The following is a 21,823-nucleotide window of genomic DNA, read 5'->3' on the forward strand; positions in this document are numbered from 1 at the left end:
CAGTGATGCTGGTAAGAGAAGCTACAAGAAGAGCTGTCCAAAGACCGCCCTGTGATCACAGTGATGCTGGTAAGAGGAGGTACAAGTAGAGCTGCCTCATGTCCAAAGACCGCCCTGAGATCACAGAGATGGCCAATTCAGACAGGCCGCCCAGGAGGAGCTTAGCACCTCTGAAGCACTAGGTCTCCCATCCTTTTCTCTCCCCCAGAAAATATGCTTTCCGCAGTGAATCTGGGCCCCAGAGCTCCATCTTCCATGTTTATCACTGACTTTCTCTAGTTAGTGTCACACAGGCTGTTATATAATGACAACAGATCATAGGTGGGTTCTAAGTCCGAACAGTTGCTGTCTGCGGCATTTGTGTGTATACAGTGGAAATGTCGCACTTATATTCTATGATGTTAGAATTTCAAAACTGCATGCAGGGAACAGGGAAGAGAACCTATGACAGGGTAATTGGTAAATATAGTTAAAAAATAAAACAAAATAGCACTCATTATGCCAAACACATTTTTATTAATGTGCCCGGTGTTTGTGCGAGTATTTGGTAGCTCTATGAACGAGTAAGTGTCTAAGAATCTTTTAATATGGTAGGTTTAATAATCTAAACAGCTACAATAGTAATTACATTTCTGCAACCCACCCAGACCTATATTTACTCTGCAAAGAATATCGGTTAAACGGAGGTTTAAAAAAAAAGTTGGCGAGAGAAGGGTAATTATAAGATAAACTTATGGCATGGGTGGTCGGCTTGCTGACCTCATGGAGGTGTATCCAAAGCAGGACCCTAACCGTGCATGTGACATGTGACAGCGTGTACGAAGGGTGTGTAGCGTATGTATGTGGATGGTTTGAATGGGTCTCTTAGTACATTAATATAAGGCAGCTCCTGGGTGTTCTCTGATCCTTTTCCACTTATTTTCCAGCTTTAATACCCTGGGCCGATATGACAAGCAAACATTTGCCATTTCCATGTGGGAATGAAATCTATACATAGTATATTCTCTTTTCCTATAAACATCTGGATAGACTTCTGAAAAAAGTGGCGTTCTTAGTAAACAATCAAAAGATTGCTATAATTTTCCTAGTATTGGTTATAAAATAAAAGCAAATATCTTATTGGTTACATAGTGCAACACTGCTATTTTTATTTACAAATAATGCTTCAGTTTCCATTTGTTGGATGATTGACAGCGACTTTTGGCTCTATATTTGTAGAAAGCTTTTGGGCAAAAGGAATGTGGAGGAACTGACTACTACAATAAAACAATGAGAGAATGCTGCTCCCACTGTCCTGAAGGTAAGTCCTAGCCCGTCTATCATGGTTATTTTATCCCTACCCAACCTCTCTGTGAATGTTACATATGCACCAAATCCATGCATTAGGATTCTGCCAAATAAAAATTGAACCCAGTTTGCATATTACAATTAAGCACCAGGGGGGTACATGTATCAACTAGAGATTTTTGCAAAACGCCGATATCCGGTGACTTTGCATGGTAAATTTAAAGCAGCAATGGCTTCAAAGGCAACACTTTAAATTTACTATGCTAAGTCGGCGGATATCGACGATTTGCAAAAATCGCTATTTGAAACATTTACCCCCAGGAGTCTAAGGGGTATATTTACTAAACTGCGTGTTTGAAAAAGTGAAGAAGTTGCTTATAGCAACCAATCAGATTCTAGTTATCATTTATTTAGTACAGTCTACAAAATGATGCTATAGGAAACATCTCCACATTTTCAAATCTGTAGTTTAATAAAACTAGCCCTAAATGTACATAATATTTTATATTGTAGCTCTGGCAAATGATAGCGCAGAAATGTGACAAACTGACTTTTTGTAAAAGTGGCATCCTATGGCAGTGCCACGTTGAAAGTCACTGAGCTCTTCAGTAGAAACAGTTCTACTGCCGATGGCGGAGTATGGAGATTACATGGCTGTAGGCAGGATTTCATGCACCGGTTAGTAATGTGGCTGAAATGGCCAAACACAAAAATTAGAAGTCAATATACTTTATAATTATGAATTATGTCTGTTGCACTGTTAACATTCGATTTAGGTCAGGTCTGCTTTAACTGGCCTTTGAATGGTGAAAACAACACACATGACACTATCATCTAGTAATATTTGTATTTTGATCAAGGAGAGAAAATAGACCAAACTGTATTTTTTGTGTCCCTTTAGTTATTTTCAGACCACGGGGTGTGTGTGTGTAATTATATTGTGTATATATATATATATATATATATATATATATATATATATATATATATATATATATATATATATATTACACACACACAACACTCTCCTGTCCCTTTTTTTCTTGTCAGGTCAAGTGAAACGCTCTCCATGTGTTAAAGACATTGAAAAAGATTGTGCCAAACCGTGTAAAGGGTTCATTAACTGGAGTCGGGTTCCTCCTAAATGTGAGACGTGTAAAAAGTGCTTAAAAGGTAACGGAGTCATCTGAAATTTTATTTTTGTTGTAAAAAAAAAAAAAAAAATATGTAATGCTGTCCTTCAATAAGGCAACGTCTGTGACAACAGGGATTTTTGGTACAATATGACTTTATGTGAATAATCTTGTATGCATAAACTAGTCATTTGCAGTTTATATCATGATTAATATGACAATTTTTACAAATGGCCACAAATTGCAATTAATTATTTTTAACAGAAATGAATCATTGTGATACTATTACGTTACACATTTATGGTATTCTACTGTGTGTGCTTATGAGTGTCTACAGCAAATATTATTGGCTATGCAAAAGGTTCATGCAGTACAAATCCGCTGTCCCTCAATACTTTATTCCTAATTTACTGCTTTATAAGTCACTGTGGGGACTTACCTAAATAAATTAAAGGGACACTATATCCAAAATACTAAAAAAAAGTTTATATTTACGTTTACTGATAAAGTGTATGTTCATAGATTACAGACCAACAGCACCACCTGCAGTCTGACAGTGGTTACTGCAGCCTAATGAAATTCACAGACAAGTGTCCTATGAGCAATCAAATTACATGAATGTCTAATACAGTAATTGTGTGTTTACTAATGTGCTCAAGATAGCTGCACAGAATTATGTATTACAGTAATCATTAATAAGCATATTTACTGTCATTGAGAGGCACTGCAAGAGCAATACGAAAATAGATAGACAATTCTAAGATCTCTATTCATAATTAAACAGTTGAAGTTACTTCAACATACAAGTCAGTTAGTTTCGCAGGGAGTTGCTCTCCACTTTCAGAACCTACTCAGGAATTAGGTGCAGGTCCTTACAAAGATGTAACTTTTAATTTAGAAGTTCTTATTTATATAATGCTATTTCCATAACTGTCATTGCCACTATGTCCATTAAATAAGAGTAGATCCGTAAGAATGTGTGTGTGTGTAATGTCATGCCAGAGGTGTATTATATCTGTCGACTACAGTGGAGTCCGCCATATTTTGGGCTGGACTAATCATCATCATCATTTATTTATATAGTGCCAGCAAATTCCATAGCGCTTTACAATTGGAAACAAACACAGTAATAATATAATACAGAATATAGGCAGATGGAGGGGTAAGAGGGCCCTGCCTTCAAGCTTACAATCTATGGGACTTATGACTATCTTCTCTGTGTGTAGTCAACATACACTTAAATGACCACTTGCTTTCCTTACAAATTGTGTTCAGTGTTCTCGGTTATACAATGTTTCATTCATAATTAACCATATTTCCATTGTTCCCCACACAGAGGACTTCCTAGTAAATGTTCAGAACTGTTCCCTACATTCCGAGGCAATTTGTCAATGTCAATCTGGTTACTATTGTCAGACTCCCGTCCTTAACACGTGTGCACGATGCGTGGCCCACGCAGAGTGTCCCCCTGGGCAGGGTGTACAGCGAAAAGGTAAATCTCACAGCACAGTTACTGGCTATGTAGACATTATTTGTATGGATTCCTTATCATATTGTGTTATAAATGTCTCCTGCTAATTTATGCGAAATGTTAAACTTCAACAGATCCAGACAGATATATCTATATAATTTAATCATTAAAAAGGAAACAGAATACTCTAAAAAATAAACTAGAAATTTTCAGTATGTTTAAACAATGTCTTTATTTGTGTACATTTTGCAGGCACCGCTGTACAGGACACAAAGTGTGAAGTGTGCGGCGTTGGTACATACTCCAATATCACATCTGCTACGGAAGGATGTAAACTGCACACAGAGTGAGTTCTGGTCACCCAAGTGGTGATTTAATGGTCCATAATGATGGATAACTCCATGGCCATGTGTGTGGTCTGCAGCCAACACCCACAGTCAGTGCCGTAACTTAGAATTCTAGCGCCTGGGGCGAGAAAGACAAATGCCGCCCCCCTAGCCCTCAATTTTAACCAAATTAACCTAAAATATTCCTAAATTGCGCCCCCGTTCAGCGTTGCGGCCTGGGCGGTCGCCCCTGTCGCACAGCCCTGGTTACGGCCCTGCCCGCTGGGCTCAGTTACTTTCTCCTTCCCAGTATTATCTTCTCTCTCCAACCTCTTTCATGGAAGACCACAGGTTAACAATTTTGGGTGATTTAAAAAAAATGACCTTTGATAGATCTCCCCCATAGATTGAGAGGCTGAGAGAGGAACTGATGGAGTGTGACAGGGATATTCAGAGGTTAGATGCAGCCATAGTGACTGGAAGACAGTCTGATGTAAGGTGTAGTTGGTGTGCAGCCCTGCAGACAGAGTCTAGTACAGCACCGCCAACAAGCCGTGCTTCTGGACAAACTAGCCACATGTCTATGCTAATACTGGTCAGGGACAACAGTTAAAATTCATGGTGGAGTGTTGGGTCAAAGGGCATTAACAGGTGGGGGTAGACAATTATTAATATAGGGTGTATTCACTCATAATGTCCGGGGCAGCATCATCTCTAAATACAACAGTGGTCCCAAAATCTGGTGTCCCAGGATGGCCAAATATGCAATTATTTGCCAATTCGTCCGAGATCTCAAGAAAATGACACAAATCTAAAAACAGTGAATGTGAGAGTACAGCAGCAGATCGGCTGCGGCAGTGGCTCGTAGAGGGGGAAGAGGGAGCCGAGATTGGCAGCAGAGGAGTAGGAAATACGTAGGGACACTTTGCTTTAGATTTTAGATCCTCATATATAATAAACATTAGCTTATAAAGCCCAGCCAGGCAATAAAAGTCTACAGCCATGCCAACAGTCCCAATTTTTGTGGGGTAGTCCCGTTTGTGTGTGGCCTCATGATTAATGATTATTGTACGGGTGGATTGGATGGATCAGGGGCATGACTATTTTGTCCCAACTTTCAGGGATCTTGGGGGTTATGGATGAGCATGGAAGGTTTTTGTCCATATTGGAATTATATAGTTGCATCAGTTTCGGCAGCTTTATTTGTAGTCTATCTCAGTGGGTGTTGGTCTTCATTTTTAAATAAATTCATATTTTTAAACACTCTGATTAAGTTTCGGGTTTTACAGTAGGGTATTTTGTTTCCTTTCAGCTGTGCCAAATTAGATCAATATACCAATAGGAAAGGAAACGCCAGGACAGATGCCCAGTGTCTAGATCCTGGTCATGTTTTTTCCATATCAACGGAGATAAGTAAACTCCAGGAAAGCACTTGGGGTGATGTCACGGTCAGACCGGTCACCACATTGGGGAGAGATGCGAGATATTCAACACCTGGAATACCTACCCACCATGTGCTCAGCCGAAGTACGTCTCTGACTACCTCTAGATCTGTTATTCCGACAACTAAAGATGGTGCTTATGATACAGGTACGTTAAAATTTTCATATATGAAGAGTGCTCTTTGAAACCATGACCCAAAATTTCAGGGGCATGTAATTGACCCCATACCTGCGTGCTTCTGCCATTCCCATGGGTAGCAATATAAAATAGTTCTTGCACAATTTACCCTGACTCATGGTTTCCACAGGAACAGTACCAGCATGTGCAGCCATAGGGATCAATGATCCACTAGAATCTCTTGTAGAGGAGTTTTTTGGTGACTTATTCCAAATATAACATGGTGTGAGCAAATGCTCACAAGTCACTTATCTGGTTAAGGCCTTTGTGATAATGGTATAACTTTTTAAATCTGTGTTTAATTGATGAATGGTTTGAACATTATAATGTTAAATTATTCGTAGCTAGGTCTGTAGATTAAGTATTGCAGATCTTTTCATGGGTTTTTGCAATGATTGACTTTCTAGGTAAAGTGAACAATGTGTATGTGTTAGCTGGGATCATCTCGGTGATAACTCTACTTATAGCTTTACTCCTGATCTGGAAGCAGAAGATATACAACTTAAAATTATGGCTTATAAAGAGGAAGGGTAAGTATCAGCACTCTCGTGGTGGCATATTGTATTGTTGTGATTGTTTTCCATATATAATCCTCATAAACACTATATACATAACACTATAACATCAATTATCTGTCCAGCACATCCTTATCATTCCTTTGTGGAAAACAGAGGTTTTTAAATGTCTATAGCCCTAGTAAAAGGCTTGCGGTTTCCTAGGTAACAACAATTTACACAGTTGATGGAATCATGCATAGGAGCACCCATGTGCATACACTATAAAGTATATGTATTTGTTATTTAATGGCACTGTTTACACTTTACCACAGTTGATTACAGCTTACAAAAAGCAATACCTCTGTCTGCGTAAAAAGACCCTCCAACATGACCCCTTCCATCCGGTACAAAAGTTTCTGCTTCTGAACTTTCTACTAAATGAGCTCTTGTAGTAGCAGGGCCTAATTAAACCATTGATAATAAGGGTATTTTACTTATCATCAATTATTTAATTCAGCACATATAACTGTAAGAAATAATCTGGTGGGAAGTTTTGTACAGAAGGGGTGACAAGGGAGGGTCTGGATAAGTTATATGATAGCATGGATGATTCTGCAATAACTTCTTTTTGTGTTTTTCTCTAGATTACATCCCATCCAAGTATTCTGCAGTGAGTATTGTACCTTGCTTTGGTTTATGTGTGACAATTCAAAGCATTGATTAAATCAGGGTTTCTGAACACGACATTGTCATAATCCCCAAGATGACATAAACTGAGGTTTAGAAATTCACATGGAGGTACGGGACGGTCACAGATAAGAGCTCTGAACTATGTCATTCATAATCCATACTTAGTGTGAAGCAGAACTCAGTCATGGAGGGGTACTCACACTGAGGGGAGCAGCAGACTGACTAGGCTGATGAGGACAAGTTCTGTCCCTAGGTGTCATTATTATTATTATTATCGTTTATTTGTAAGGCGCCACAAGGTTTCCGCAGCGCCATACACAGTACGAACAGTAGACTATACAGGGTAAAACAGTACAGAACAATAAACGCAAAGTACCAGTTCTCCAGAAACTCCAGGCAGGCAAATACAGTAGAGACGGAGCGGAAGAACAGGTATGAAGACAGAAAGGAAGGGGGGGCCCTGCTCATACGAGCTTACATCCTAAGGGAGGGTAAACAAATCAGGCACAGAAGGGAGCCAGTGAAGCAAAGGGGGGAGAAAAGGGGCCAGGGGAGAAACAGAGGAGATGAGAGGCTAAGTGGATGGTTGGTAGGCCTTGAGGACCAGGTGAGTTTTAAGTGCCCGCTTGAAGGAGCACAGATTGGGTGAGAGACGGATGGAGTGAGGGAGGTCGTTCCAGTAAAGGGGAGCAGCGCGGGAGAAGTCTTGGATTCTGGAGTGGGAAGAGGTGATCAGAGTGGAGGAGAGGCGGCAATCATTGGCCGAGCGCAGGGAGCGGGCGGGAGTGTGAATGGAGAGGAGGTTAGAGATGTAAGGGGCAGTAGACTGGGAGAGAGCCTTGTAGGTGGTGGTAAGGAGTTTGAAAAGGATTCTGAAGGGGAAGGGGAGCCAGTGTAAGGCAAGGCAGAGAGGGGAGGCAGAGGAGGAGCGGCGTGAGAGGAAATTACTGTCATTACTGGAACCAATTACTGTAGGGGCCCCGCAGCTTGAGGAAGTCCTGCAAGGGGCCCCGCAGCTCGGGCAGGTCCCAAGGAGGTGCCTAGCTCCTTGGGGCAGGTCCCAGGGGGGGAAGGGGGGGTTCCTAGCTCCTTGGGCAGCTGGAAATCTCTACATTTTCTGACTCTCAATAAAAATAATGTAATTTCCAAACTGTCAGTGAGAATTAAACAGAATTTTATAAATAGGACTTTGGCAGCACCCAACATTATCCTAATCATTTCATTCATTATTGTTTGAAACAGAAACTAGGACACCGATCAGGCGTACTATGTTCTGGATCTATAATTAACATCACTTGTTTCTGTTTTGCCCTCAAATGCAGTAAAAGCTTTATAGTTATACTTTCCACATATCCTGTTTGAGCTTTGAAGTCTATAATTATTTGGAGTTAAACATATATAATGGCAAAATTAATTTTTTGGACCTTCCTGCTTCTATAAGTGAGGTTAGAAAAACGTTGGTGTAACATTATGTTATATAACATTACATGGAAAGTGTAAAAATGGACAGATTTGAGGGTATATTTACTAAACTGCGGGTTTGAAAAAAGGGGAGATGTTGCCTATAGCAACCAATCAGATTCTAGCTGTCATTTTATAGGATATACTAAATAAATGAGAACTAGAATCTGATTGGTTGCTATAGGCAACATCTCCACTTTTTCAAACCTGCAGTTTAGTAAATCTAGCCCTTAGACTGTCTGTTCCAGTGGGTCAGGGACTATAAATTAAAATACTAATATCAATGGCAGTAAAACAAGTGACTGTCAGGTTTTATTTACACGGATAGGCTATACTCTACAAAGTACGGCTTACACTTTATTGAGACAATACTACAGAACGTACCGCTGTCCACATACTGGCAGCGTATAATCTCTTAATGTGTGGTCAGGGACTGAATGAGGTGTGTGTATATATATATATATATATATATATATATCTATATCTATATTAAAATAAAAAAGTTGCAATTATTAAACTACTTTCCTCTCTTTCTGTTTCATAGCACAAGACGATATTAACATACAAGGAAGACTTTAAAGAGGGGAATTTACTGCAGAGACAGAACTCTTCGCCTTTTAAAAATGTTATTCCAGAATTCTATCAAAGCTCAGAGGTGGCGCAAAGCGAGAGGCTGCCGGACGATAAGCCGGAAGTCCAGCAAGGACGAGATCATCTGAATAACAGAATTGGTAAGAACTTCATTTTTTTACCTTTATATCTGAATTAAATATTTTCAGTCTATGGAGCCATCTGATAAATAAGAGCTAGAATCTGATTGGATGCCATGGACAACACCTCTCACTTTTCCTTTTTAGGTTTAGTAATTCTACTCCTATGAGTGGAATTCACAAAGCTATTATATATTTTAGTGAATTCCCCTTTAACAAATCATTCACAAACTAATATATTTCCAATATGAAAATCATCGAATGCTTTTGTGAATAGTTTCTAAAAATATGATTTACTTCATTTAATCTTCTTTTTAAAAAAAAAAACATTATTAACATATAAACATTATTGGGTATATGGATGTGCTGCGTTGTACTATTAACCCCTTCATCACTAAGGCATTCTATAACCAAATATAAGTTTCTGAATAGCTGCTGGCCTCATGACAAGAATGGCACACCATTTGTATCAGTAAACTGTGTGTTGTGAGTGCCCAGTATTAGGTTGTCAAAGGATGCCTAAAAGATCCCCAGTCTTAAGATGATTGTGTGTATTTTCTAATGGTTCGAACAATGATAACATTTTCATTTGCTCTACCCTCAGAAAAGATTTACATCATGAATGCGGACACCGTTCTCGTGGGCTCCATCTCAGAGGTTCCCAACAGACGGAGATCAGCAACGATGGAATGTGAAAGCAAAGAGAACCACTTGTTAGTTTCACGATACCCCGAGCAGGAAACCAGCAAAGTGCCGGTAGATGAACTCATGCTTTCTGTTGAAGAGGAAGAGGGAGAGGCCTGCGACGCTAAAGTGATACTGCAAGTTTAAGTGTATCGAGAGACATTTGTGACTCGGGTGTCTGGAGATGAATCATAAAGAGACCATCTGGTGCACTGATGAGAATGAGCTGACAAAAACTGTGTGTTGGATGTGGACTATCGCTTCTAAACCACGGTGTTCCATCACCCACCAAGCTGGTCTAGGAGAAGCACGTTACGGATAGGACCAACCGAAAACCGTTCACTATTACACATCGTGCAGAATCAGCAAGCTTGGTCAAATCAAAGATCAAATTCATCTGGACCAATAAGGTGGAACATTTCACAGGTTCACAGACATTTTCAGGCACTTTGAGAAGATGCAGCAAATCACTGATGTGCACTGGAGACCCAGTCACAAACAGTGCCGACTACTGTCACATCGCTGGGTACTGCGGACTTCTAGGAAAAATGCACATTACACTGAATAGAGAACAGTGAGCGGGACCCAGATTAATGCAAGAACCAAAGGAGTTGTCCAGGCCCTTCTTCCACATAGGCCCATCACATTTTACTGTGTAACACAGGCTTATTATATATAAACCTAATGTTTCACTCAAGTGGAAAGAACTATTTTTATGCCAAAAATATGCCTTAAAACTGAAGCAGGGAAACATTGGTGTTTTCATTTAAATGTTCCAAGACTGAGCTCAACAGAGTATTTGGAATACACCAAGACAGTGTTATCACAAGTTACGTGAACACAACCAGTCTTAATAGAGCAATATTGTTTATAGTACTGTAGAAAATTATAACAACAGATTGTTACATTGAAGAATTAGGTCTATTTACTATTTGACAATATTTTTATTCAATGGCAGTAAGACATGCTGCACACAGACAGTCACACTGGAAAGGCAGTAAGACATGCTGCACACAGACAGTCACACTGGAAAGGCAATAAGACATGGTGCACACAAACAGTTACAGCACGGTGGCTCAGTGGTTAGCACATCTGCCTCACAGCGCTGGGGTCATGAGTTCAATTCCCGACCATGGACTTATCTGTGTGGAGTTTGTATGTTCTCCCTGTGTTTGCGTGGGTTTCCTCCGGGTGCTCCGGTTTCCTCCCACACTCCAAAAACATACTGGTAGGTTAATTGGCTGCTATCAAAATTGACCCAAGTCACTGTCTGTTTGTCTTCCTCTCTGTCTGTGTGTGTGTGTCTATATTAGGTAATTTAGACTGTAAGCTCCAATGGGGCAGGGACTGATGTGAGTGAGTTCTCTGTACAGCGCTGCAGAATTAGTGGCGCTAAATAAATAAATGATAATGATGATGATTGGACAGATGCCATACATAAATACCTCCTTACATGAAGCTAGTCCTTGCCTTCTCATTGTCAACATATTTCAATTGTCAAACAGCAAGTGAAGTCACCATTTTACATTAGTTTATATCAAAGGCTGTGTACCACTGAAACGGAGCTGAATAATGTACATGGATCAGAGAAGAAGCCAGGCCGCACTCAGTTAGTCCCATATTCTATATGGCACCAGCTACATGGCTATGTAACCACCCTATATGTATACAAAACAAAGACAGTTGTCGTCTGTGCTTATCCTTCCCACTGCATATCTGTGGCTATCTAGCAACATAAAAACATGAGTAATTAGTTCATATTTTGATCAAAACATTTAAGCCTGCATCCCAGCGTCAACGGCATCTCATTATATGCAAGTCCTACACTGACCTATATGCTTCAAACACCGTTAAAATGCAGTTAAAATCATATGCACTCACCTCTCAGGTATAGAGGCTTCATCTAACTGGAGCTGGCTTGTGGGCCACACCCAAATGAGCCTTAAACAGGCTTGAAGAACAGCTGCTAAGACTACATAAGGCAATATTTTGAGACAAAACCAGAGAAGAAATAAGTCTGCGCTTGGCTAATCCCACATTATATATGGCACCAGCTACGTGGCAATATAACCGTCCTGTATGTATACAAAACAAAATTACAGTTGTCAGTACTTATCCTTAACACTGCATATCTGTATCTATCTAGCAAAATGAAAACATGAGGTATTAGTTCATATTTTGATCAAATCAATTAAATCACCAGATTTCATGTACATGAAATAACAGGTCTGATTACTACGTGATCAGCAGATTTTTTTTAGAAATGTGCATATTTTTAGGTGTGAACAATGTCCTAAAGATGTGGGAGGGTCTTGAGCTGTCAGGTAATACTTCTAGTTTAACATTAATTCACCGTATGAAGGAGAGAACAAACACATTTTGCCATATAAAAATCACTATACCGCTGAGACTCAGAAAAACTTCTATTTTAAAGGACCAGTTAACCACCAAAAAGGTATCAACTCAATTTGTGACAATTTTGTAGAATTAGACATATGGGGGCATATTCAATTAGCTTTTGGATTCGCGGTAACGCGCGTTGCCACGAAAAGTGCGCGTTCTTGCGGGTATTACGGTACCGCATTAACGCAGATTTTCGTTCGCAACCCTATGGGCTGCGAACGAAAATCCACGTTATTGCGGTACCGTGTATTACGTTTCGCGGCTGTTCCGGCGCGTTACCACGAATCCAAAAGCTAATTGAATATGCCCCATGGAATGTAGATCTATTCTACTCTTTGTGTTTATACTTTACTTTGTAGAATGGGGAGTGGGGGGGGGGGTTATCAATAAAGACAAATACAAGAGTGTAGAAAATTTCTGTTTTCATTGACAACTGAAAATTACAAAACATACAAAAAAGCCAAATATTAGCATTTGTCAGTGATGGGCCTCATACAGCCCTACAAGTCTTCATTTGTGGCCCCCCAGCTGATTTCTACTTTATTTGTTCATTACATGAAACACTTTTTTAAAATGCCAGTTGATGGGATATTACAGATGGGCATCTCTTTTGTTAAATGTATTGTTTTAACTTATAACAAATGGAGTCCCTTTGAAGGTTAAAGGGCCGCACAATGCATCCGATGAAGTGTATAAGGTTGTGATAATAAATCAGTGCTTGGAATAGGTGAAAGCAGTGTTATAGATCCTACTGGTGCCTTGCCGCCCACGGATCAAAACAGCAGCGCAACCACTGCTACAAAACCTGTGTCCGATCCATTTTTCGGCATGGAGGGGCAACAGACTTCAGGTCCTCTCCAAGGCCTATAAAATAGTTTGGGCAGAAGATTTAAAGATGAAATCTGACAGGCTTGGTGGCGGTGGTGTTTCCACACTTTGCCATCTCTCTCCAGCCTGGTGCCACCAAGTACAATGATAAAATTGTGACCCAGGCCCAGGTGAACCAACCTGGACTGGTTAAAGGGACAGGATTACTCCCAGCCAACATGTGTGAAAAATGTATATAAAGGGTAGCAAAAACCTGTATTAAACATTTACAATAGGATTGAATGTTCTCTGTAAAAACCCAAGTGAAACATTACTCCTGCAACATGAGTTTTTCCAAAGCTCTTTCTCCTGTGTGACTGCAGAGGACACATTACCTAACTTTTAGTAACAGCATTGGCTTGTATTTAAATACCCATCATGTATCTCAATAGTGATTGCACAGGTGAATGGACATTTTGCAGCCTACAACAGTTTACCTATACAATGCATGCCCACCTATTGCCATTTAATAACTAGTATCAAATAATGCATTCCCAGATTACTAATAAATGTAGCTTTCTGTAGCCAGTGGAACAGACTGTGGTCTTAGGGACAATCTGCCATCTTGTGCAAATATATAGGAACTGCAACCCCATTTTAGCTACAAATTAGAATTTAGTGCAGGTGTCTTATTTCAGGTGATCATTCTTCACAACCCAATATTTTATTCTGCTGCTGGTCTCAATATGGATGGCTACAGAATATACCTTCAAGGCTGGTACCTCTTCCATGGGACTAGCCTAAGGCACCAGACTTGTCACATGTTCATACAATTTTTAAACTGCTTTATAGGCGCAGCATCCAGTCACCCCAGAACACATGTATATGCTCGTTGAGATACCCACTGTGTGCTGCCCGGACAATAATACTTCTAACTCTGGTCCAGCCAACACATGATATAAAATGTGAGTGGCCAGACTGCATTTTAGACAGATCACCAAGGAGCGACCACAGCTCCACGTTCAGGACATTAACTTCACATTTGGTAGTTTCCTCTTACCAAATGCAATACTTCCTAGCTAGGTTAGTTGGCATCCAACAATACAAGATTAGCCTGTCCATGTGATAATTGTGAGCTACACTGGGGCTGGGACTGATGTGAGCAATTAGTTACTTGCAAATATCTACTGCATGTTGACTCGCTGGTATTTAGATTTTGCAATACATGCATACTATTAGCTCAGCTTTTACAGTAGCAAACTATACTGCAGTAGGGCCTCCACCCACCATCAATCCTTTATAAATTGAAACTGCTGATGTTGATTTCTACTGTGACTGAAGAGTGCATCATGTACACAATATACCTAGCTGGAAGTGTGCCTGTGAGAGCACCTTAAGTACTAGCTGTCAACACTGCAAATATCACCTGCATCTACCCTACCCCATACATATTTAAGCAGTCATCTCATCCAATAGCAGGCCTGGTCAGCCAATGCCCCCCACATGTGTTTTAACACAAGACCCAGAAGCATGCACAGCTATCAGTTAGCCATTTACTTATAAAGCATGCTGGGGCTTGTAATGCCACAAGCTGCCCAGTTATGCATTAGTTTTCTACAGATATCACTGGACTAGTATTGTTACATACCCACCCCACCGTTTATGTAATTGTATAGTCACAGGTAAAGTGTGGCAAATGCACCTAAAAGGAATGACCAGACACCCAGCAGTGTAGGCCAAGTGTTAAAGTATAAAGATTAAGTGGTCATAAGATTTAAGCAGAGATTCAGTTAGCTGCAATACTCCACAGATCATGGCTGCAAATTTACTGTTTTTATGGTAAATCTTCTCCATGAGGCATGAGCCAATATGATAATTTGAGGTGTCTCCATGGCTGTTCGAGAAACATTGTGCATATTTGTAATTGAATCTCCCCCATTTGTGTTATTAGTTTACATGCATTTAACTAGTTGTGAACACATAATGCAAGACCAAATGTCTATGTAACCTTAATTATCTATACAATTTCCCAGATACCATCATTTCAGGTGGGGTAAAGACAAAACCAAAAAGCCAATTAAATAGATTTATTCTTCTGAACCAATGCTTGTTACAGTACAGGTAAAGTGCAATGGTGTTCTGTCTGATGGAGTGAAGTCAAGTATTAATGCCCCAAAGTTAAACTTTACAGCAGCTTACATGGGAATTAACACAGAACAGCCATTAAAACAAAGTGTCCTAGGAGTTACAAGACTAACATGAGGAATGCCGTTCAAGTTTAGTCGACCTCTTCAATTGTGGGGCCGGATGATGCACCTCCGGATGGGGCACCACCTGCTCCTGGGAAGCCACCGGGCATCCCTCCGGGCATGCCACCAGCACTCTGGTACAGCTTTGTGATAATGGGGTTGCACACCTTCTCCAGCTCCTTCTGTTGGTGTTCAAACTCATCCTTCTCTGCAGTCTGAAAGGTAAAGGGTGCAGGTCAGTATCAGACAATTATAGCAAGACATAGAAACTTTACTGCTAGTTATTAGTCGCTCAGACATCCAAGGAAGGTACTGGTGCCATCATGAGCCTCACAGCTCAGGTCTGGTGGAAACTACGAATGGCTTTGGAAACATTCATCACAGCGACTATAGACGGCATCTGCCCTTCACACATACCTGGTTCTTATCCAGCCATGCGATTATCTCGTTACATTTATCTTGGATCTTCTGTTTGTCCTCATCACTGATCTTTCCTTGAAGCTTCTCATCCTCAACAGTTGCCTTCATGTTGAATGCATAGGACTCCAGGGAGTTCTTAGAAGAGACCTTGTCCCTCTGCTTCTCATCCTCAGCTTTGTATTTCTCAGCTTCTTGTACCATACGCTCAATGTCTTCCTTGCTCAGACGACCTGTAAGAGTTATTGTTGATACATTAGAATGGCTTTTGAACACAGCTTACTTTGGGAAACAAGCATTTAATTTTGATTGGTTTAGCCGCTCAGACATCCAAGGAAGGTACTGTGCCATCATGAGCCTCACAGCTCAGGTCTGGTGGAAACTACGAATGGCTTTGGAAACATTCATCACAGCGGAAGTCATTAGAGGATATAAGCGATTGTTACCTTTGTCGTTTGTAATTGTGATCTTGTTTTCCTTGCCGGTGCTCTTGTCAACAGCAGATACATTCAGGATACCATTGGCATCAATGTCAAACGTCACCTCAATTTGAGGAACACCACGAGGAGCTGGAGGGATGCCAGTAAGCTCAAACTTGCCCAATAAGTTATTGTCTTTTGTCATAGCTCTCTCTCCTTCATATACCTGAAACGAAACCCCAAAATTAATAATCAATCAGTTGTACTAACAGTGTATACTAGTTAAATTTTAACTAGACTGAGGTTGTGCTGCTAGTTATTAGTCGCTCAGACATCCAAGGAAGGTACTGGTGCCATCATGAGCCTCACAGCTCAGGTCTGGTGGAAACTACGAATGGCTTTGGAAACATTCATCACAGCGACTATAAACCAGAAGGGCAGATTGTTACCTGAATCAAGACACCAGGCTGGTTGTCAGAGTAGGTTGTGAAGGTCTGAGTTTGCTTTGTGGGAATGGTTGTGTTACGCTTGATCAAGACAGTCATGACTCCACCAGCAGTCTCAATACCAAGAGACAGAGGGGTGACATCGAGCAGCAAGAGGTCCTGAACATTCTCAGATTTGTCACCGGACAAGATGGCTGCCTGCACAGCTGGAAAGAACAAAGACAGCAGCGATAAGAAGCTATACAGTGTCATTCAATACTGACTACAGGGACAGGGGGGGGGGGGGGGGGTCGCTCAGACATCCAAGGAAGGTACTGGTGCCATCATGAGCCTCACAGCTCTGGTCTGGTGGAAACTACGAATGGCTTTGGAAACATTCATCATTGCGATCCATGGAGGTGTAGAACAGCCTATATAACTATGTATAGGTAATACATAAAGCCACTTCTGTTCAATGCATCCTTAAGTGGATCTAGCTTCATTCTACCAATAAAATTACTGTTATTTGCCAGTCAAACATCAGTACAACATACCTGCACCATAGGCCACGGCCTCATCTGGGTTAATGCTCTTGTTAAGTTCTTTTCCATTGAAGAAGTCCTGCAGGAGTTTCTGGATTTTGGGAATACGGGTGGACCCACCAACCAACACGATGTCATGGATCTGGGACTTGTCAAGCTTGGCGTCACGCAGAGCCTTTTCTACTGGGTCCAGGGTGCCTCTGAAGAGATCAGCATTCAGCTCTTCAAAACGAGCTCTGGTGATTGAGGTATAGAAGTCGATTCCTTCATACAGAGAATCTATTTCTATGCTCGCCTGGGTGCTAGAGGACAGGGTGCGCTTTGCACGCTCACAGGCTGTGCGGAGACGGCGAACAGCTCTCTTGTTGTCGCTGATATCTTTCTTGTGTTTCCTCTTGAATTCTGCTACAAAGTGATTCACCATTCTGTTATCAAAGTCTTCACCACCCAAATGAGTGTCACCAGCTGTTGACTTCACTTCAAAGATGCCATCCTCAATGGTCAGAATGGAGACATCAAAAGTACCACCACCAAGATCGAAGATCAACACATTTCTCTCTGCGCCAACCTGAAGATAGAGCAGGAAGGTCATCAAAATTGTGCAGTGGGAGATAAGTCAACTGTGTTAAGGGTACATCCTAACAGCCTTAAGCAAGTCAGTATATACACTAGCAGGTTGGTCCTGTGAAGCTTTGATACCAACAGGCATTAGAATTCTGTACCGAATCCTTGGCTCCAGCAGTCAGTGCATTAGAAAGGGAGACTATTCTGTTTAGTCCATCTCTAATTCAGAGAGTATGTGGTTTCATAGCGTGTGAGCAGGACCTCCTTACCTCTATGTATTTATTACCCAGTATTGTTTTATTACCGTTTGTTCCCAATTGTAAAGCGCTACGGAATCTGCAAGCGTTATATAAAGCGACGATAGCTGCCAGAAGATGAAGGTACCTATATACCTATAGTGGTAACCACAAGCATGGACAGACATGTGTTGTCTGTTCCGTTATTGGTTTAGTGTCTAGTTGACTAGATTGAGATTAGCAATTTAAGAAGATTATTGTATTACAAACCAAAGAATGGAGACTACATAACTACAGATACAGACAAGCTGCTTATTAAGCTTGTTGTTGACACAGAATACACATTAGCTTAATGATCGCTCAGACATCCAAGGAAGGTACTGGTGCCATCATGAGCCTCACAGCTCAGGTCTGGTGGAAACTACGAATGGCTTTGGAAACATTCATCACAGCGATCGAGTGTTACAGTCCTAAATCACACACATTTACCTTTTTGTCCAACCCATAGGCAATAGCGGCAGCAGTTGGCTCATTAATGATACGTAGTACATTGAGGCCAGAAATTGTGCCGGCATCCTTAGTGGCCTGACGCTGGGAATCATTGAAGTAGGCTGGTACAGTGATCACAGCGTTGGTCACAGTCTAGGAGAGATATAAAAGCTTTGTTACTACTGAAGGATCACACAATTGCCACAAAAAGAAAAATAGGGTATACAGATAACTTGAGCCCTCCCCCCACCACTCACACCTGGAGGTAAATGTATCAAGTCGAGTTTTCCTGGAGTTCCAGGAGTGGAGATGTTGCCTATAGTAGTTACTATCATTTTGTAGACTAATAGCTAGAATCTGATTGGTCTTTCAAACTCAGCTCGATACATTTACTCCTTGGTGTTTGTTCACAACCATAAAGCATTGCTAAAGAATAAACATATTGGCTAAGTCTGTTAAACGTGCCAATTTCTATTTTACACAAAAACCCACAAGACAAGTTACTACTTTAGAGTACTAGAATTACAGGTGTAAACAATAATCTTTATTACCTTGCCGAGATAAGCTTCTGCAATCTCCTTCATCTTGACCAAGACCATGGAAGAGATTTCTTCTGGAAAGAAACACTTGGCCTCTCCTTTGTAGTCTACTTGGACCTTGGGTCTTCCACCATCACTTACAACAGTGAATGGCCAGTGCTTCATATCAGACTGTACAACGGTATCCTCGAATCTGCGGCCAATCAGACGCTTGGCATCTTAAAAACAGAGTTATATGATTATTCTATGGTACTGGCCACACTACCCAGGACCTGATTGTCATAGTATTGCCCATGGTTGGACACATTAAATGTCCTTACATGTATATATACACAAACTTAAAAAACAAAAAAAAAATAAACACGAGAACAGACATTTGCATTGAAAAACAAAACCACACAACTTACCAAAAACTGTGTTTGTTGGATTCATGGCAACTTGATTTTTGGCAGCATCTCCAATCAACCTTTCGGTATCTGTGAAGGCCACATAGCTGGGTGTGGTCCGGTTGCCCTGGTCATTGGCAATGATTTCCACCTTCCCATGCTGGAAGACCCCTACACAGGAGTAGGTGGTGCCGAGATCAATTCCGACTGCTGGTCCCTTAGACATGATTTCTGCAATAATAAGATGCAACCTTAGTAATCCAGGCACAAGCCTTGTATAACATCACAGCCATCACTGGATCAGATTCATAACAGAAAAGTCACGAAACACATCAAAAGTGACCAGGGCCTTAAACCTATCAAACTACAAGTCTCAGCATGCCAGAGCTTTGTGCATCTCCACGGCTAGAAAGACTAGCAGAAGAAACGACCTTATATCACATTATATACCGTATATAACTCCACAATAAAGTTAATACTGATTGATTTGGAGCATCACCCCCCGTACCACCAACCGCTGGTTTCGGCCTGGGTCTCCCCCCAACACCGGAGGACGCCCATGTGACCTCACCGGGGCCATTTTACATAAGGGAGCCGCCATCTTGCTATAGAGGACACCCACGTGACACCGTACAGGAGCCGGGGACACAATCCCCAGAATAAATTAATAACTAGGACACGGTGTATACTGACCACAGAAGGCTGCAGGCCAGTAAAAGACCCGGATATAGCTCGGGGTCACCACACAATATAATACGGGTGACTGCCGCAGCCCCGCACTAGTTCCCGTATAAGTGGATTAGACTCGGCCCAGCTACCCCTCCCCGGCCTGGCCGTACCTGCACTGCGGTTAGAGCTCCTTGGTCCGTACTGAGCTGCTCGCCGTCTCCGAGTTGACGAGGTGAAATGAGGAGGAGTTACCGTGCCGGCTGCCTTTTATACAGCTCCAGAAGCTTCCAGAACTCGCCGACGTCACTGGCGTTCGTCCAATCCTCGCGTTCCCTGCCGTCACCTGATGCAAACCGTCGCACCCTTCTGGAAGGTTCTTGTCTCTGCATAGAGCCGGCTTCCCTCGTTTTGTACGGATGTGAGGGGGAGGTTGGCGTCGCCATTTTACAGTTCATTCATAGATGCATGCTGTTATCACACGGTTTATTTCCGCGCTTCGTCTGCGACAAACACATTTGAAGGGGCTATCTGCGGAAATGCTATCAGAGCTAAACGTAAAATACATCTTACTGGGTGTGTTGTATTTGTAATTCGTTTTGTTAAAATATAACGACACTGGGTTATGATGGTGCAACAGGTTTATGAATTTAATATTTGCCGTTTACGATGCACTTATTCGGGTGATGCCGTAATTTTAACCGGTTTGCCCTGATGTAACATGGCGGATGTCATTATGGACAGGGAGGGGAAGTCGTTGGCGTGGCCGTTCTGAGTGGCCAGGGACGGCAGTCGTTGTTCGGCGTCCAATCATAGTGCGATGTTTAGCTGTAATTTAGTTGCTAGGCAGATCTCTGCATGAGGTAATCGTGGTGCTTCCGGTCTGTGCTGAGGTGATTCAGGCGATCACGTGTTGTGTTATTTCACCACGTTGTGGGGACTTCATATAGATTTCTAAGGACGTGGTTTACACGTATTAAGCCCATTCTTCAAATAATTGGAAAACCAATGTGAATATATAAGGTTAAATCCGTTGGAGGGGTGTATTATAAGCAAAAACATCTAATATGAGGTAATTAAGATAAAATATAGGCACAACCGAGGTGACAGATTTACAATATAATTCTACAATTATGGGTTAGCCACCTCGTGAATGAGAATATTTTACATCCAGACATTGTAGGTATCTATAGAAACCTGAGCACATGTCGCCTCATAATTAGTTATACAAATCAATATTGATTAATATTATGTTATGTTCCTGAAGTTCAGACAGGTTTTTGTTTTAAACATAGTATGTACGTATAAATAACAGGGCTACAAAGTATTTCACTCATAAACCAGCTTCATAGATGTTACTCAGATACCCAAAGAGCACACATTGCTATATTCATGTAATAAACATGATGGCCACTGCAGAAGGTTTTAGGAAACAGTGTTTTTGTTGTTTATTTATCTAGTCTTTGGCTATACTAGTATATAAATTTACTGTAATTGTTTTCATACATTATTGTTAGTGTTCCCTAGCTCCTCCTGTGGTTTTGTAGCCAAATGTTCTCTATGGCTGCATGGTCTCATTGTTGTTTCATAGTAGCGTGCTGTATCTCTGTGAGAGGAACATGTAATTATCAGAAGCTAATGTAGCCAGCCTCATAGAGGTCCTAGTGTTACACTCATGCAGGCATAGTGCAGTGGTATGGGCCCGATACACATGTGCTTCTTTGTTACCAGGTGCAGAATGTGTTGTTCTTTTAGAAGGAATTGCAATAAAACTTGTGTGATCTTACCCATAGAAAAGAACA

The 21,823-nt window shown here is 41.2% G+C and overlaps 3 protein-coding genes, 1 long non-coding RNA gene and 5 other non-coding genes across 13 annotated transcripts in view; 2 read left to right on the plus strand and 7 right to left on the minus strand.

Moving 5' to 3' along the window:
• Positions 1-2,012, minus strand: part of LOC142107128 (uncharacterized) — a 25,524-nt gene extending 23,512 nt beyond the window's left edge. The window contains exon 1 of the long non-coding RNA XR_012679874.1: positions 1,839-2,012. This is a non-coding gene — a long non-coding RNA (uncharacterized LOC142107128). The remainder of the gene's footprint in view (positions 1-1,838) is intronic.
• The window catches only part of LOC142107125 (tumor necrosis factor receptor superfamily member 8-like), a 25,359-nt gene extending 13,287 nt beyond the window's left edge, over positions 1-12,072 (plus strand). For both annotated transcript variants that reach the window (XM_075190303.1, XM_075190304.1), the window contains 9 exons: positions 1,219-1,300; positions 2,338-2,460; positions 3,757-3,912; positions 4,144-4,237; positions 5,530-5,807; positions 6,245-6,367; positions 6,979-7,004; positions 9,030-9,216; positions 9,800-12,072. In XM_075190303.1, coding sequence (XP_075046404.1) covers positions 1,219-1,300; positions 2,338-2,460; positions 3,757-3,912; positions 4,144-4,237; positions 5,530-5,807; positions 6,245-6,367; positions 6,979-7,004; positions 9,030-9,216; positions 9,800-10,026 — 1,296 coding nt within the window. In that variant the 3' untranslated portion in view covers positions 10,027-12,072. The remainder of the gene's footprint in view (positions 1-1,218; positions 1,301-2,337; positions 2,461-3,756; positions 3,913-4,143; positions 4,238-5,529; positions 5,808-6,244; positions 6,368-6,978; positions 7,005-9,029; positions 9,217-9,799) is intronic.
• A 3,089-nt stretch (positions 12,073-15,161) lies between these two features.
• HSPA8 (heat shock protein family A (Hsp70) member 8) lies at positions 15,162-20,318 on the minus strand. Its single transcript, XM_075190321.1, has 9 exons — positions 20,195-20,318; positions 19,377-19,586; positions 18,982-19,187; positions 18,431-18,583; positions 17,154-17,709; positions 16,624-16,826; positions 16,202-16,400; positions 15,756-15,988; positions 15,162-15,553 (listed from the first exon to the last, which is right to left on the minus strand). Exons 2-9 carry the CDS (start codon positions 19,579-19,581, stop codon positions 15,368-15,370), a joined length of 1,941 nt encoding a protein of 646 aa, XP_075046422.1. The 5' UTR covers positions 19,582-19,586; positions 20,195-20,318; the 3' UTR covers positions 15,162-15,367.
• LOC142108051 (small nucleolar RNA SNORD14) lies at positions 15,627-15,725 on the minus strand. The gene has a single exon (XR_012680080.1). It is a non-coding gene; the product is annotated as a small nucleolar RNA SNORD14 (small nucleolar RNA).
• On the minus strand, positions 16,074-16,171 carry LOC142108056 (small nucleolar RNA SNORD14). The gene has a single exon (XR_012680084.1). It is a non-coding gene; the product is annotated as a small nucleolar RNA SNORD14 (small nucleolar RNA).
• On the minus strand, positions 16,498-16,596 carry LOC142108052 (small nucleolar RNA SNORD14). The gene has a single exon (XR_012680081.1). It is a non-coding gene; the product is annotated as a small nucleolar RNA SNORD14 (small nucleolar RNA).
• Positions 16,911-17,009, minus strand: LOC142108055 (small nucleolar RNA SNORD14). Its single transcript, XR_012680083.1, has one exon. It is a non-coding gene; the product is annotated as a small nucleolar RNA SNORD14 (small nucleolar RNA).
• LOC142108053 (small nucleolar RNA SNORD14) lies at positions 18,298-18,396 on the minus strand. The gene has a single exon (XR_012680082.1). It is a non-coding gene; the product is annotated as a small nucleolar RNA SNORD14 (small nucleolar RNA).
• Positions 20,319-20,409: 91 nt separating the features above from the next.
• The window catches only part of GRAMD1B (GRAM domain containing 1B), a 301,019-nt gene continuing 299,605 nt past the window's right edge, over positions 20,410-21,823 (plus strand). For 2 of the 4 annotated variants that reach the window (XM_075190312.1, XM_075190313.1), the window contains exon 1: positions 20,411-20,597. The gene's annotated coding sequence lies outside the window, so the exon portion shown is untranslated. Of the gene's footprint in view, positions 20,598-20,661; positions 21,094-21,823 lie in introns of those variants that run through there. The other 2 variants (XM_075190311.1, XM_075190309.1) reach the window with 2 other exon arrangements.

The sequence above is a fragment of the Mixophyes fleayi genome, chromosome 11 (genome assembly GCF_038048845.1).
Source record: "Mixophyes fleayi isolate aMixFle1 chromosome 11, aMixFle1.hap1, whole genome shotgun sequence".
Lineage (NCBI taxonomy): Eukaryota > Metazoa > Chordata > Amphibia > Anura > Limnodynastidae > Mixophyes > Mixophyes fleayi.